The 15,918-nt window shown below is 38.4% G+C and overlaps 1 protein-coding gene and 1 pseudogene across 2 annotated transcripts in view; both read left to right on the forward strand.

The window, feature by feature from the left end:
• The window catches only part of GRK3 (G protein-coupled receptor kinase 3), a 171,847-nt gene that overhangs the window by 84,199 nt on the left and 71,730 nt on the right, over nt 1-15,918 (forward strand). The window contains exon 3 of one of the 2 annotated variants that reach the window (XM_010375592.2): nt 5,747-5,820. The exons of the other annotated variant lie outside the window; for it this stretch is intronic. Within the exon in view, the coding sequence (XP_010373894.1) occupies nt 5,747-5,820 (74 nt within the window). The remainder of the gene's footprint in view (nt 1-5,746; nt 5,821-15,918) is intronic. 2 annotated transcript variants of the gene reach the window in all.
• Nucleotides 8,333-11,437, forward strand: LOC104671950 (annotated as a pseudogene).

A 15,918-nucleotide genomic window follows, 5' to 3' on the forward strand; every position in this document is an offset into this window, starting at 1 on the left:
TAGTTGAGAAGGGGTATCTTAGAGTGGCTTAGTTTACATTTACATGATGACCAGTGATGCTGAGTCCCTTTCATGGGCTTACTGGGTGTTTATATTCCTTTCTTGTGAAGTGTTCATGTGTTGTGATGTGTTCAAATCTTCCTTGAGTTCTTTTATTGAGTTGTTCTTCTTTTAACATCGATTTGTAAGAATTTTGTTTGTTTCTTTGAATGCAAATTTACAAGGCATTTTTTCTAACTTAGGTTTTATAATATTTTACCCCAGTCCATGACTGGTCTATTTTTCTAACAGTGTCTTTTGAAGAACAGAAGTTCTACATTTTGATAAAGTATAATTTATCATTTCTTTCTTTACCCTGCCTAAGAAATCTTTTGCATAAAGATTTTCTGTGAAGATATTCTATATATACTCTAGAAGCATTATAATTTTAGCCTTCACATTTAGTTCTATGATAATCCTTAATTTAATTCTTTATAAGGTGTGAGGTAACAATTCCTTTCATCCTTTTCCCCATATGGATATCAGCTTTCCCAGTATCATTTGTTGAAAAGACTTAAATTGACTGTATAAATGTGGATATATTCTGGGACCCTATATTTCTGTTCCAGTGATTTAATCTAATGCCACTAAATTATATAACCATATTAATCAATCAAATGCATTGATTAAGATTAGTATGGCTGTGTAATGAGTCTTGAAATTGGATAGCATTAAGGCCTTGAACTTTGTCCCTCTTCCTTAAGATGTTTTGGGTATTCTAGGTTTTTTGCATTTCCATGTATATTTTAGAATCAGCTTGTCAGTTTCTTTAAAAAGGCCTGTTGGACTTACGATTGTAATTGCACTGAATCTACAAATTAATTTGAGGAGAATTAACATCTAAGCAATACTAAATCTTCCAATCCATGAACTGAGTATATATTTCCATTTATTTAGATCTTCTTTAATTTCTCTCAGTAACATTTTATAGTTTTTAGCATATTGGTCTTGTATGTCATTTAGTTATTTATTCCTATGTATTGATAGTTCTTTGTTATTACAAACTGACTTGCTTTTAAAATTCCATTTTAAAATTGTGTGCTATGAGTTTATAAGAATTTCATTGGTTCTTATCTAATGACCTAATATCCTGTGGCCTTGCTAAATTTACTTACGATTTGACAAAGATAGGATTTGCCAGGTAGGTAACCAGATTGAATAGAATCAGTTTTAATTCTTCCTTTTCAATTTGGAAAACCTTTATTTGCTTTTCTTACTTTATTGCATTGGCTAGGACCTCTAATACAGTGTTGAAGAGGAGTGAGATTACATATTCCAGCTTTTTTCTTATCTGACATGCATTGTATTTTGTTTATCTCACAGCTCAGAAAGGCCTTACTGACCGTTCTATCTGAAATACATCTTCCTCTTTTTGTCATTATCTCAGCATCATATTTAATTACTTTATATTCCTTGTTATAAATTGTATGTGTTTACTTCTTTGTTGTCTGTCTCTTACACTAATCCATAAGCCCCGTATTGGAAAAACACTGTTTTCACAATTACATCCTCAGTGAGTAACACAGTGGCTCTTAGTAGATACTCAGTAAATGTTTTTTAGAATTAGTCAATATTGGGAGGAAGTTTTAATAGTTATGCAGTCTACTCTCCTTCCTAGTGTCTTAATCTCTTTGGTAAAACTGAGGACAAATATTTTTTCTTGCAAGAACATTTTCATATTTCTCTTTTCACCTTTCTAATTTTTAGGAGATTTCAAATTTTCTCATAGAAACCACTTGTATTTAATACTTTCAAAAGCTCTTAACTTTCATTTTATAAAAAGCAATACAATTCTTTCTACTAATTTTTGAAAAATTATCATGATGGCAAATTGGGATAGTTTGCCTTTCCTGGGTGTTACATACACTAAAAAGTTAATCAATATTCAGCATTTTGCAGTGGTTCAAATATAGAAACAAAGTAAACATGTTTCATAGATGTCTACTAAGCAGGTGTTAGGCCACTATTTTTTACTCTTTAAGATCTGGAGAAATTGCAATCATGAAGTGAGCTTGTTAGGCAAAGTATTTCCTTATTTTTGCCTCTTATATTTTGCCCTAATCTAGGCCATGCTTCATTTGCTTTTTATATACTTTAAGGCTGATGAAGGTAAGTTGTGTTCAGCCTAGGACATTTAGGAGGTCCTAGTGATTTAGGATTTAGCCAAAAAGCAAATATCTTTCTTCCTTCTGCTCCATTTTAACAGCTCCATTTAAACAGCTGATAGAAGGTAAAGCTTCAGTTTATGTGCACACAGGAGGAAAATAATATTTTGTGTTTCCTATACTGTGTTAAACTAAGTCCTTGGCTTATTCTACCAATCGACAATGGAAATTTCCTTAAAGAAGTACGTAAACACATTCTAAGCTGGGTGCTCATTCATTCAACTCCCTCTTTCCCTCATCTCTCCTCTTTCTGTCCTCTTCCTTCCTTCTTTCCCCCCACTTCTCTCCCTCTCCTTGTACCTATTCTCTCTCTTCTACCTTTTTTCCTTTGTTCTCTCTCCTGAGCTCTGTCTTTGTCACAGTCAATCCTCTTGTGCAAATGTAGTAGAGAATAAAACACCTGTACCCTATGCATTGCAGCTTACATTGTAGTGGGAGAGGTAGACAGTAAAGAAGCAAATATAAACATGTGACAATTTTTGCTCATCGTAAGTGCTACAAAGTGTTTTGTGGTGTGTGTGTGTGTGAATGGATGCGAGATAGACAGCAAGACAGTGAGAATGAATGAGAATCATGAAAGGCCTCCTCAAGGAAAGGGGTATTTTAAGTGAGCTAGTGAGCTGTTTGTCTAGAAGATCCAGGACAAGTGTGTGAGACAGTGGGAATAGCCGGTAAGAAACCCTGAGAAGGGAATGAGCTTGGTGTTAAAGAAACTACAGTACAGAAGCTTGGCCTAAGTGAAGTGAGCTTAGGGAGAGCACTGTGAGATGAGGCCAGAGAAGGAAATGGTGACTCCAGAGGGTGTGGGTAGGCTGTGGTGAAGAGTTTCAGTTTGATTCCAAGTGTAGCCAAAAGACAGTGGTCCATGTGTGGTATTATTTCATTTTGTCATTTAGACATTTTGAAAACATCTCTAATTTGATCAAAATACTTAAGTTCAAATTCTCATGTTAGTTTTCTCTTCCAGAAATAGAAAAAGAAATACATGTGGCAAAAACTGACAACATTGAAAAAAGATGAACAAATCTACAATTACAAATGGAGAGTTCAACACTTCACTGTTGATGATGGATAGAAAAAATAGACAGATGGCCAGGCGTGGTGGCTCACGCCTGTAATCCCAGCACTTTGGGAGGCGGAGGCGAGCAGATCACCTGAGGTCAGGAGTTCGAGACCAGTCTGACCGACATGGTGAAACCCCATCTCTACTAAAAGTTCAAAAATTAGCCAGGCATGGTGGTAGGTGCCTGTAATCCCAGCTGCTCGAGAGGCTGAGGCAGGAGAATTACTTGAACCTGGGACGCGGAGGTTGCAGTGAGACAAAATCTTGCCATTGCACTCCAGCCTGGGAGTGCAGCCTGGGAGTGAGACTCTGTCTCAAAACAAACAACAAACAAACAAACAAAAGAGAATAAATAGACATTCAGTAAAGATTCAGAGGATGATCTTTTATTTTGACGTATTTAGGGAGTACGAGTGCAATTTTGTTACATAGATACATTGCATAGTGGTGAACTCTGAGCTTTTAGTGCACATTGTACCCAGTGTGTGATTTTTTCATGGCTTACTCCTCTCCTATCCTCCTGCCTTTTGGAGCTTCCAGTGCCTATTATTTTACTCCCTATGTCCACGTGTACCCATTGTTTAGCTCCCAATTGTAAATGAGAACCTGCAGTATTTGACTCTCTGTTTCTGACTTACTTCACTTAGGATAATGGCGTTCAGTTCCATTTGTGTTGCTGCAGGGGACCATCTTGAACAACTCTATCAAGCCCACTTGGTTTAATTGCCTTTGTATTCTTTTAAATGAAATACTCCACCCTACAAGAACAGAATGCACATTTGTTTCAAGTGCCATACAGCATTCACCTAGATAGACTAAAAGTTTCAATGCATTTAAAAGCATTGAAATCATACCAAGCATGTTCTCTGACCACAAACAGAGCTAAACAGAAATCAGTGTCTGAAAAATCCCCAAATATTTTGAAATTAAACCACACCCTTCTGAAGGACTCACAGATCAAAGAAGAAATAACAAGGGAAATTAGGAAATCCTTTGAAATGAATGAAAATCAAGAAACAATTAAAATCAAAATACTAACATACAAACAGATAGAAATGTGTCCTTCCCATTTGCCTGCTTCTTGAATTTCCTACTTCCTGCCTATGTTGGGGTCATCGCAGTTTCTCCGTGGGAGGAGCGTGGCTGTGCTCCCCCTGCAGGTGTGCGCCTGACCCTGGTAAAGTCTGGCTGTGCCTATTTAACTAGTACTCTTCGTCATTCTACTCTAGTTTGAGTGAACGAACGCTTACCATTTTCAAAGGCCATATTCCAGGAACTATGGAGGGGAATTTATGGATCAGTCACAGACCAGTTCAGGTTACAAGATCCTTATGCTAATGTTAATTAAAATCTCATCACAGCCACTTCCTTTTTCAGTCCCACCTGGGGAATTCTGGTCCACTTCATCTCTATGTGGTAGACTTTGTGAGTCTTTCTTCAGTTCCTTTCTGCGGCTTCTGTTTCTGCGAACTCTCCATGTAATTGTTTTGACTTTTTGGAATTTTATAATCTTCAAGTATCTCTACCTTCAGTCTGGTATCAGCTTGTACTATTCAACTTTGTTTATCTAGGCGTGACCATTAGGCATTAAGCTAGGCACTAGGATTTCAAATGGAATGGAAGCCTTATAAATCAGGTAATTAATTAGTGTGTGGTAAATATTTAGGCAGAATGTTGGAAAGGCTAAGTAAACAAACATTCATTCAATGCACATTTTTTGACCACCTACTGTGTACCAGGCATTGTGCAATAGGGGCTGTCTCATCAGAGAAGACTTCAGAGCACAGGTGGCCTTTGAGTTCAATTCTGGTTATTTTAGGAATTTTCAAGATACAGAGAGGGGCGTGGTATTCTAGGCAAAGATATTTAAAGATGAGGCATGTAGTTGTGAAGGAGTAAAGAATGACCTGGGAATGGGTAATCTGCTCTGGCACTAGGTATTTGGTAGGGACTTAGAAATAGTGAGTAAGTGGCAAGAGAAGGGACTAGAAAGGTGTGGGAAGTTCTTTTTGGAAGTTTTTGTTTTTGTTTTTGTTTTTAGGGAGTTTAGTCCTATTTTAGTGGGCATAGTGTTTATTAGTGTCTTGGTGATTCTCACCAACACTTTCATACTGTCTGTATGTCTTATTCCTTTGGTTGTTATTTTGGTCACTACAATGGTCAGCGGCTCCAAGTGGCAGTCGTGAAAGTCAGCTCTGTTGTATCATACTTTTGTAGAAAGTATGTAGAAAGTGGGGAGTGGGGAGGGGGGAACATGAATAGGGAAGGAATCCTGAAGCAATGAGCCAAGTATGTGGTATTTTTCTGCCCAGAGTATTTCCTTCTAGGAATTAATTAATTCACTAGTTTCTTGAATTTAAAAAAAAAAAAAGTAGAGGAGGAAGAGGTCGAGGTATAAACACATTGCTTTGAAAACATCCTTGTGGGATAAAATTTCAATTAATTGCCCACCCTGAAATTTTTTATTTTTTTCCTTTAGGTTTCTTGCTATTTAAAGATTTTTGTTTGAATGAAATTAATGAAGCTGTACCTCAGGTGAAGTTTTATGAAGAGGTAAGAAGTAACTGTTTTACTGATGCTTTTCTTTCAAAAGCATATTTAAACTGTACTTTGGAACATATTAAGACTACTCAATATCTTATAAATATTTAGAAATTCATTGAAAGTAATTAGTAGTGCAAAATATAGTATCAAGTTGGAGATGCTAACAGGTATAAAAAGCTGAGCATGCCATAAAAGTCGCATTCTTAAAGGCTTCAGGGTGCTATGGAAGCAGTGAGGGACAGTTGGACTAAAGTTCCAGAGACAGGAGGCTCATCCAGAGCTGCACTAAGGAGCACCAGGTATTTTCTTTTCTGTGGAAGCGTGCTAGTTCTGGAGATGTGAGCAGAGGCAGAGGACTGCTGTTAGCTTTGAAAGAGATACTAGCCAAGGTTTTCTGGTCATACTGGATTGACAAATTGGATATTTGGTTGGGAGTGTGATGGGGCACTCAAATGCATGACCGATTTTCCCCATACAACATTTGGTGAAATCTGAGGTTGGAGGGGAGCTGAAGAGAGAGGCCAGAAACTTCTGGAAGGCACATTGAAATCTCCTACAGCCTTACAGTGCCTAGGAAACAGACCTGCTGGAGGCTGGAGGCTGGAAACAGAGTGGGCGAGAGGTGAAAACCCTAGAGGAAGTGGTCTGGTGACATTGAGTATCTACAGCTACTTTTCACCCAGGGTGTCTGTTGATTTCAGGTGTAGCAGGCAGATGAGCATCCAGGCTTGGCTGCTTCTGGGAGACAAAAAATACAGAAAAGGTTTCTGGAGCTAGAATTTCAAAATAAGACTAGAGGAGAGCCCCACATATGAGATTAGTCACCCTCTCAAAACACATGCCAAGTTTTCAAGCTGAGTGGGGTGGGAGGCCAGAGAGCTAAGCTGAAAACTTGTTATGGGCAGAACTGAATCCAGTGCTAAGAAAATAAAAGTCGCTCCTTGAACTCCATGGAGGGCCATGCCTTAGAAACAGGGTCAAGGCAGAAGCAGACGGGGTCCTACAAAAATGACAACCCAACCTAGCGCCATCCCTTATTGGATGATGAGCTCCCTCCTTACCTGCTTACCAGAGTACAAAGGGAACCCTTTTCTGTCTTTTTTACAGGTAGGCAATAACATTATATAAGGACTGTGTAGTGTTTAGCATACAGTAAAGAATTATGAGACATGCTAAGAAGCAAGATCATGTGAATCATAAACAAGGCGATAAAAGCAGACCAGCAGGTGAGTCAGATACTGGAGTTAGCAGACAATAACTTTAAAATAACTATGAATCATATGTTCAAGGAAAAAGAGAAAAAGATGGACAAAATAGATGAAGGGATACATAATTTCAGGATAATTTGAATTTATTATGAAGACTTAAACACTTTAGAACAGAAAGTACTATATTTGAAATTAGAACTAATGGTTCAGTTCAATAGCAGATTGGTTAGAGTTCAAGACAAAATAAATAGGAAGGCAGGTCAGTGGATAATCTCAAACTGAAGCACAGAGAAAAGGAATCAAAAAAAGAAACAGGACCATTAGAGACACATGAGACATTCTTAAAAGGTCTAACACATGTAGGTTTGGAGTTTCAGCAAGAGAAGGGAGAGAATAGGGCAAAAGCAATATTTGAAAAGATAATACTAAGAATTTTACAGGCCAGGTGCAGTGGCTCACGCCTGTAATCCTAGCACTTTGGGAGTCCGAGGCGGGTGGATCGCGAGGTCAGGAGATCGAGACCATCCTGGCTAACACGGTGAAACCCCATCTCTACTAAAAATACAAAAAATTAGCCAGGTGTGGTGGCAGGTGCCTGTAGTCCCAGCTACTCGGGAGGCTGAGGGAGGAGAATGGCGTGAACTTGGGAGGCGGAGCTTGCAGTGAGCTGAGATCGCACCACTGCACTCCAGCCTGGGCAACACAGCGAGACTCTGTCTTAAAAAAAAAAAAAAGCCATGGTGAACGGTGGGGAAGACACAATACTTTTAAAGAGCAACAATTTGCTGACTGACATCTTAAGAAAAATGGTTTTTAAAAAAGACAGTGAGGCTGGGCACAGTGGCTCATGCCTGTAATCCCAGCACTTTGGGAGGCCAAGGTGGGCGGATAACGAGGTCAGGAGTTCAAGACCAGCCTGACCAACGTGGTGAAACCCCGTATCTACGAAAAATACAAAAATTAGCCAGGCGTGGTGCACGCCTGTAATTGCAGCTACTCAAGAGACTGAGGCAGGAGAATCGCTTGAACCCGGGAGGCAGGAGTTGCAGTGAGCTGAGATGGTGCCATTGCACTCTAGCCTGGGTGACAGAGGGAGACTTTGTCTTAAAAAAAAAAAAAAAAGAAGACAATGAAATGACCATCGTTAAAGGAGAGAGAGATAATTGCCAGCCTAGAATTCTATTCCCAGCAAAAATTTCCTTCAAAAATGGGGGATGAGGAGGTGGAGGAGGGAGAGGGCCCCGGGGCCTCCCCTCCACCCACCGCCCCCTCCCACCACCCTGAGCTGCAGCAGCTGGAGGACAGATTTGATAATGGGCTGCATTAAAAGCAAAGAAAACGAAATTCCAGCCATTAAATACCTGAAAATACTCCAGAGCCTGTCAGTACAAGGGTGAGCCGTAGGAGCAGAACCCGCTGCAGGGTCACCATGTCCGTCATCTTCAGCAAAGGGAACAGCAGTTAATTTCAGCAGTCTTTCCATGACAGCATTTGGAGGATCCTCAGGGGTAACACCTTTTGGAGGTGCATCTTCCTCGTTCTCGGTGGTGCCAAGTTCATATCCTGCTGGTTTAACAGGTGGTGTTACTATATTTGTGGCCTTCTATGATTATGAAGCTAGAACTACAGAAGACCTTTCATTTAAGGGTGAAAGATTTCAAATAATTAACAATACGGAAGAGACGGGTGGAAAGCAAGATCAATCGCTACAGGAAAGAATGGTTATATCCTGAGCAGTTATGTAGCACCTGCAGATTCCATTCAGGCAGAAGAATGGTATTTTCGCAAAATGGGGAGAAAAGATACTGAAAGATTACTTCTGAATCCTGGAAATCGGTGAGGTATTTTCTTAGGAAGAGAGAGTGAAATGGCTGGTCGTGGTGGCTCACGCCTGTAATCCTGGCACTTTGGGAGTCCAAGGCAGTCGAATCACCTGAGGTCAGGAGTTCTAGACTAGCCTGGCCAACATGGTGAAACCCCCGTCTCTACTAAAAGAAAAAAAAATGCAAAATTAGCTGGACGTGGTGGTGAATGTCTGTAATCCCAGCTACTCAGGAGGCTGAGGCAGCAGAATCACTTAAACCTGGGAGGCGGAGGTTGCAGTGAGCCAAGATCATGCCACTGCACTCCAGCCTAGGCAACAAGAGCAAAAACTCCATCTAAAAAACAAACAAACAGGGCCAGGTGCGGTGTCTCAAGCCTGTAATCGCAGCACTTTTGGAGGCCGAGACGGGTGGATCACGAGGTCAGGAGATCGAGACCATCCTGGCTAACACAGTGAAACCCCATCTCTACTAAAAAATACAAAAAAAAAAAAAAAAAAAAAAAAAAAAAACTAGCTGGGCGAGGTGGCGGGCACCTATAGTCCCAGCCACTTGGGAGGCTGAGGCAGGAGAATGGCGTAAACCCGGGAGGCGGAGCTTGCAGTGAGCTGAGATCCGGCTACTGCACTCCAGCCTGGGCGACAGAGCGAGACTCCATCTCAAAAAAAAACAAAAAACAAAAAAACAAGCAAACAAAACAAAACAAAACAAAAATGAGAGAGTGAAACTACTAAAGGTGCTTATTCCCTCTCTATTCATGATTGGGATGAGGTAAGGGGTGACAATGTGAAACACTACAAAATTAGGAAACTTGTCAATGGTGGATACTATATCACAACCAGAGAACAATTGGATACTCTGCAGAAATTGACAAAACACTACACAGAACATGCTGATAGAGTATGCCACAAGTTAACAACTGTGTGTCCAACTGTGAAACCTCAGACTCAAGGTCTAGCAAAAGATGCTTGGGAAATCCCTTGAGAATTTTGCGACTAGACGTTAAACTAGGACAAGGATGTTTTGGCAAAATGTGGATGGGAACATGGAATAGAACTACAAAAGTAGCAATCAAACACTAAAACCAGGCACAATGATGCCAGAAACTTTCCTTCAAGAAGCTCAGATAATGAAAAAAAAAAAAAAAGAAAAGAAAAAAAGACATGGTAAACTTGTTCCACTATATGCTGTTGTTTCTGAAGAGCCAGTTTACATTGTCACTGTATTTATGTCAAAAGGAAGCTTATTATATTTCCTTAAGGATTGAAGGAAGGAGATGGAAAGTATTTGAAGCTTCTACACATGGTTGATATGGCTGCTCAGATTGCTGATGGTATGGCATATATTGAAAGAATGAACTATATTCACCGAGATCTCCGGGCTGCTAATATTCTTGTAGCAGAAAATCTTGTGGGCAAAATAGCAGATTTTGGTTTAGCAAGGTTAATTGAAGACAATGAATACACAGCAAGACAAGGTGTAGAATTTCCAATCAAATGGACAGCTCCTGAAGCTGCACTGTATGTTGGGTTTACAATAAAGTCTGATGTCTGGTCATTGGGAATTCTACAGACAAAACTGGTAACAAAGGGCAGAGTGCCATATCCAGGTATGGTGAACCGTGAAGTACTGAAACAGGTGGAGCAAGGATACAGGATGCCCTGCCCTCAGGGCTGTCCAGAATCCCTCCATGAATTGATGAATCTGTGTTGGAAGAAGGACACTGATGAAAGACCAACATTTGAATATATTCAGTCCTTCTTGGAAGACAACTTCACTGCTACAGAGCCATAGTACCAGCTGGGAGAAAACTTATAATTCAAGTAGCCTATTTCATATGTGCATATCTACCAAAATATAAAGAACCTGTGTAGAGTTTCTACAGGGATCAAAAGAAGAATATCTTCTTTACTCTGCACATTTTTAATGGTAAACTGGAATCCCAGATATGGCTCCACAAAACCACTTTTTTTTTCTTCAAGTATTAAACTCTAAAGTACCAATGATGAATTTTCCAACCGATTTCAGGGTCCAAAGAAAATAGAGCTAAGATACTGATGACAATGTGGATGATAGCATGGTAATGAAGGACACTGAGACTACTGCTTATAAATCATTTCCTTTCTTTTCTTCCCCAAAGTCAGAATTGCTCAAAGAAAATTGTTGTTATAGATAAAACTTGAGAGAGAAAAAGCTATACCATAATAAAATCTAAAATTAGATTTTAGACCAAATAATTCCATTCCAGTTTTTTAAAGTTTCTTGCATTTATTATTCTCAAAAGTTTTTTCTAAGTTAAACAGTCAGTAGGCAATCTTAATATATGCCTCCTTTTGCATGGATATGGGCCAGGTTTTTCAAAAGGAATATAAACAGGATCTCAAACTTGATTAAATGTTAGACCACAGAAGTGGAATTTGAAAGTATAATGCAGTACATTAATATTCATATTAATAGAACTGAAAAGTAGAATAATAAATTTTTCACTTCACTCCTTTTCTGAAGAGTTTGGCTTAGAATAATGAAGGTAACTAGAAAGTGACTTAATCTTGTGTGAGGTTGCAGTTTTCTTGTTTTGTTTTGTTTTGTTTTTTGAGATGGAGTCTTGCCCTGTTGCCCAGGCTGGAGTGCATTGGTGCCATACCGGCTCACTGCAACCTCTGCCTCCCTGGTTCAAGCGATTCTCCTGCCTCAGCCTCCTGAGTAGCTGGGATTACAGGTAGCACCCTGTAATCCCAGCTCCCTGAGTAGCACCTGCCACCACACCTGGCTAATGTTTTTGTATCTTTAGTAGAGACAGGGTTTCACCATGTTTTCCAGGCTGGTGTCGAACTCCTGACCTCATGATCTGCCCGCCTTGGCCTCCCAAGTGCTGGGATTACAGGCATGAGCCACCATGCCCAGTGACTTTTTAAGGCAATATATAATTGAAACTGTACTATCCAATCCAAGGGGAAATCTTTTAATCTTTAGATAACATGCAGAGTAAGACCCAGCATTTAAAAAGCCCTTTTGGAAAAGTAGACTTGGTACTGTGAGATATTGCTAATATGTCCTTATGGTGATGGGTGCCACAAATAGAAAATATGACCAGATCGGGGACTTGAACGCACTTTTGCTCAGGTTGAAATAGATGAACAGAGGCCGGGCGCGGTGGCTCATGCCTGTAATCCAGCACTTTGGGAGGCCGAGGCAGGCAGATCACAAGGTCAGGAGATCGAGACCATGGTGAAACCCCGTCTCTACTAAAAATGCGAAAAATTAGCCGGGCGTGGTGGCGGGCGCCTGTAGTCCCAGCTACTCAGGAGGCTGAGGGAAGCGAATGGCGTGAACCCAGGAGGCAGAGCTTGCAGTGAGCCAAGATCCGGCCACTGCACTCCAGCCTGGACGACAGAGCGAGACTCTGTCTCAAAAAAAAAAAAAAAAAAAAAAAAGAAATAGATGAACAGAGAGAGAAAACTGTATTTAAAAGAAATATGAGAAAAGAAAATGTGAAACTTTTACAAGAAGAGGGATGGAATGTAATGCTTAGTGTTGATATCATGGAGTGACAAAATGGCATTGCTGGCATCCAAAGCTCCTCACTTAGCTATCTTCTGAGGCTTTTAAGAGTTATAAGGTATAACTAACTATAAAAGTAATTTTTCTTACACACTAAATGGGTATTATTTGTTCAAAATAGTGAAGTTACGCCTTCACATTCATTCCAGTGGGATACGGCTTTTATGCAAAACATTTTTAAAACTCCAGTTTTCAAATCATGCTTGAATCTGCGTTCACTTTTAAAGTCTGCTTAATGGTGGTCATTTTTCCCCCTTTAGAATATATTAAATAGTTGATTTGGGGAGGAAACCTTGTTCTGAATATTAACAGTGGTGAAAAGAGGACAGTTTTTGCCCTGAAGTGCAAAAGTTAAACATACAAAATAAGACTATTTTTAAGAGTCACTCTGAAATTTCAAAATACAGATTTGAATAGCAGCATTAGTGGTATAAGTGTCTAGCAAAGGAAAAATTGAATCTAATAAATAAAATGAAGGTCTGGTGTGTATGTTATAAAATACTCTCATACAGTCACACCTTAAATTAAGCCTTATACTAGGTTTCTCTGTTTTCAGGATGTAATTCTTAACTATCATTATTTACCTGATTTAATCATTAGATTTAAAATTCTGTGCCATGGCATATATGTTCAAATTCAAACCATTTAAAAATGTGACAGATGGACTTCATGTAAGTTGGCAATGGTTCTGGTACTAAAAATTGTAGTTGTTTTTTCTGTTTACGTAACCTGCTTAGTATTGACTCTCTCTACCAAGAGGGTCTTCCTAAGAAGAGTGACATAATTATTTCCTCTTGTCAACAACTTGTGACATGAGATTTTTAAAGGGCTTTCTGTGAACTATAATATTGTAATTTTTCTAAGTATATTCAAAAGGGTAACAAAATTATGTTTATATACTAAATCTGATCAGGAAAGTAAGCCAGGAAAAGTTGATGGTATTCATTAGGTTTTAACTGAATGGAGCAGTTCCTTATATAATAACAATTGTATGGTAGGGATAAAACACTAACTTAATGTGTATTCATTTTAAATTTTTCTGTATTTTTAAATTGCCAAGAAAAATAAACAACTTTGTACATTTGAAGAGTTTTTCCAACAGCTTTTCGTCTTCAATGTCTTAATGTGGAAGTTAACCTTTACCAAAAAAGGAACTTGGCAAAAACAGCCTTCTAGCACACTTTTTAAAATGAATAATAGTAGCCTAAACTTAATATTTTTATAAAGTATTGTAATATTGTTTTGTGGATAATTGAAATTAAAAATTCTCATTAAAAAAATGAAGTGATATAAAGATATAGTTAGACAAACAAAAGCTGAGGGATTTGTCAATAGTGGACCTGCATGACAGGAAATACTAAAGGGAAGTACTTTAGTCAGAAGAATAATGATCCAGATGGAGATGCAGGAAGAAATGGAGAGCATGAAGGGTAAATATGTACGTAAAATGTAAATGAATATTGACTGTATAAAACAATAATGTTGTGTTTCTCGAGCTTAAAATAATCTAGAACTATATTTCATGACAGTAGCAGAAAAGGCAGGGGAGGTTTATGAAGTTAATATTTTAAGGTTCTAGGATTATTGGGGATTAGTGTAAGTAATAATTTTAGTATAAGTAATAATTTCCATTGGATTGTAATCAGTCAGGGATGTTTATTTTAATTTCTAAGGTAATTTATAAAAAATAGTATATATAGCCACGCGCTGCATAATGATATTAGGCCAGCAAAAGACCCAGTCTTTTGACAGTGATCCCAGAAAACTGTAATACTGTATTTTTACTGTACCTTTTCTTTGTTTGGATATACTTACCATTGTGTTACAGTTGCCTACAGTATTCAGTACGGTCACATGCTGCGCAGGTTTGAATCCTAGGAGCAATAGGCTACATCATATGGCCTAGGGGTGTAGTAGGTATACCATGTAGGTTCTTGTAAGCATGCTCTATGATGTTCACACAGTTATGAAATTTCCTATTAACACATTTCTTAGAATGTATCCCTGTCATTAAGCTCCACATGACTGTATATCTAACAAGTTAAAAGAGGGAAAAATTAAATAAAGTAACATTTGCTAATCAACAGAAGGGCAAAAAAAGAAATATAAGTAGGGCATAAAATAGGTGGGTCAAATTGCAAACAAAGAGTAAGTAGCTACAAATCTATTTAAGTAATTACATTTCATGTAAAGGACTAAATACTCTAAGTAAAAGATAAGGTTTTTCAGCCTGGATAAAGAGCCGACCCTCCCCCAATATACTGCTTACAAGAGATATAGTTTAAACAGAGGGATGGAAAAGGTGATATAATACAAACACTAACCAAAGCAAAGCCAGCATAAGTACACTAACATCAGGCAAACTATGCAATAATGCTGCTTTGAAATAAAGATGTATTTCTTAATGATAACAGGGTCAATCCAACAAAAAGATATCACAAACTGAAATCTGTATGTTACAAATAACATCACTTCAAATAATAAAAAGCAAAAATTGGCAGATACAAAATGACAGATCTATAATCCCATTGGGAGATATTAACACATACCCTTCTACAGCTTGTAGAACAGACAGACAAAAAAATTAGTAAGGATATAGAAGATCCTAATAGATCATGACTAAATTTGACCTAATTGACATATGTAAAATGCTGCACCTAGCAAAAATAGAATTCACTTTCTTTTTTCTTTTTTTTGAGATGGAATCTTGCTCTGTTGTCCGGGCTGGAGTGCAGTGACATGATCTCGACTCATTGCAACCTGTCTCGCGGGTTCAAGCAATTCTCCTGCCTCAGCCTCCCAAGTAGCTGGGATTGCAGGTGCCCGCTACCACGGTCAGCTAATTTTTGTATTTTTGGTAGAGACGGGGTTTCACCATGTTGACCCAGGCTGGTCTCAAACTCCTGACCTTGTAATCTGCCCGCCTCAGCCTCCCAAAGTGCTGGGATTACAGGCGTGAGCCACTGGCACCCAGCCCACATTCTTTAAAGTACACATGGAGCATCAGAATAGATCATGTGCTGAGTCCTAAAGAAAGCTTCTACAAATTTCATGATTGAAATTGCTTCGAGTATGTTCTCCGACAACAGTAGAATTAAGCTCAAATTTAATAACAAGAGTTAAACTAACGAATCCTTAGCTACCTGAAAATGAATATACTTCTAAACAATTTGTAAGTCAAAGAGGAAAGTAAAGTAGAAATTAGAAATTATTTTTAATGAAAATATATTTAAGAAATGATATATACCATTATTATTAGTGTGGTGTATCTTTATCCTAAAACATTTTAAATGGTCAAAAGAAAGCATACCATGACTGGGCCTGCCTGATATAAGTCATCCTTGTAAAAATTTGAAAATTGGAGGAATATTCTTTTCTTTCTCATTTATATATGAAAAGATACATAAAAATATACATACACATGAAAACTTACACAATTATATTAATGTATTTTTAGGAAGAAGGGTCAAGTTATGATGTACATTTACCATAATGTAAAAAAAGTAAGCTAAATC

Source organism: Rhinopithecus roxellana, chromosome 13 (assembly GCF_007565055.1).
Source record: "Rhinopithecus roxellana isolate Shanxi Qingling chromosome 13, ASM756505v1, whole genome shotgun sequence".
NCBI classification, from domain to species: domain Eukaryota; kingdom Metazoa; phylum Chordata; class Mammalia; order Primates; family Cercopithecidae; genus Rhinopithecus; species Rhinopithecus roxellana.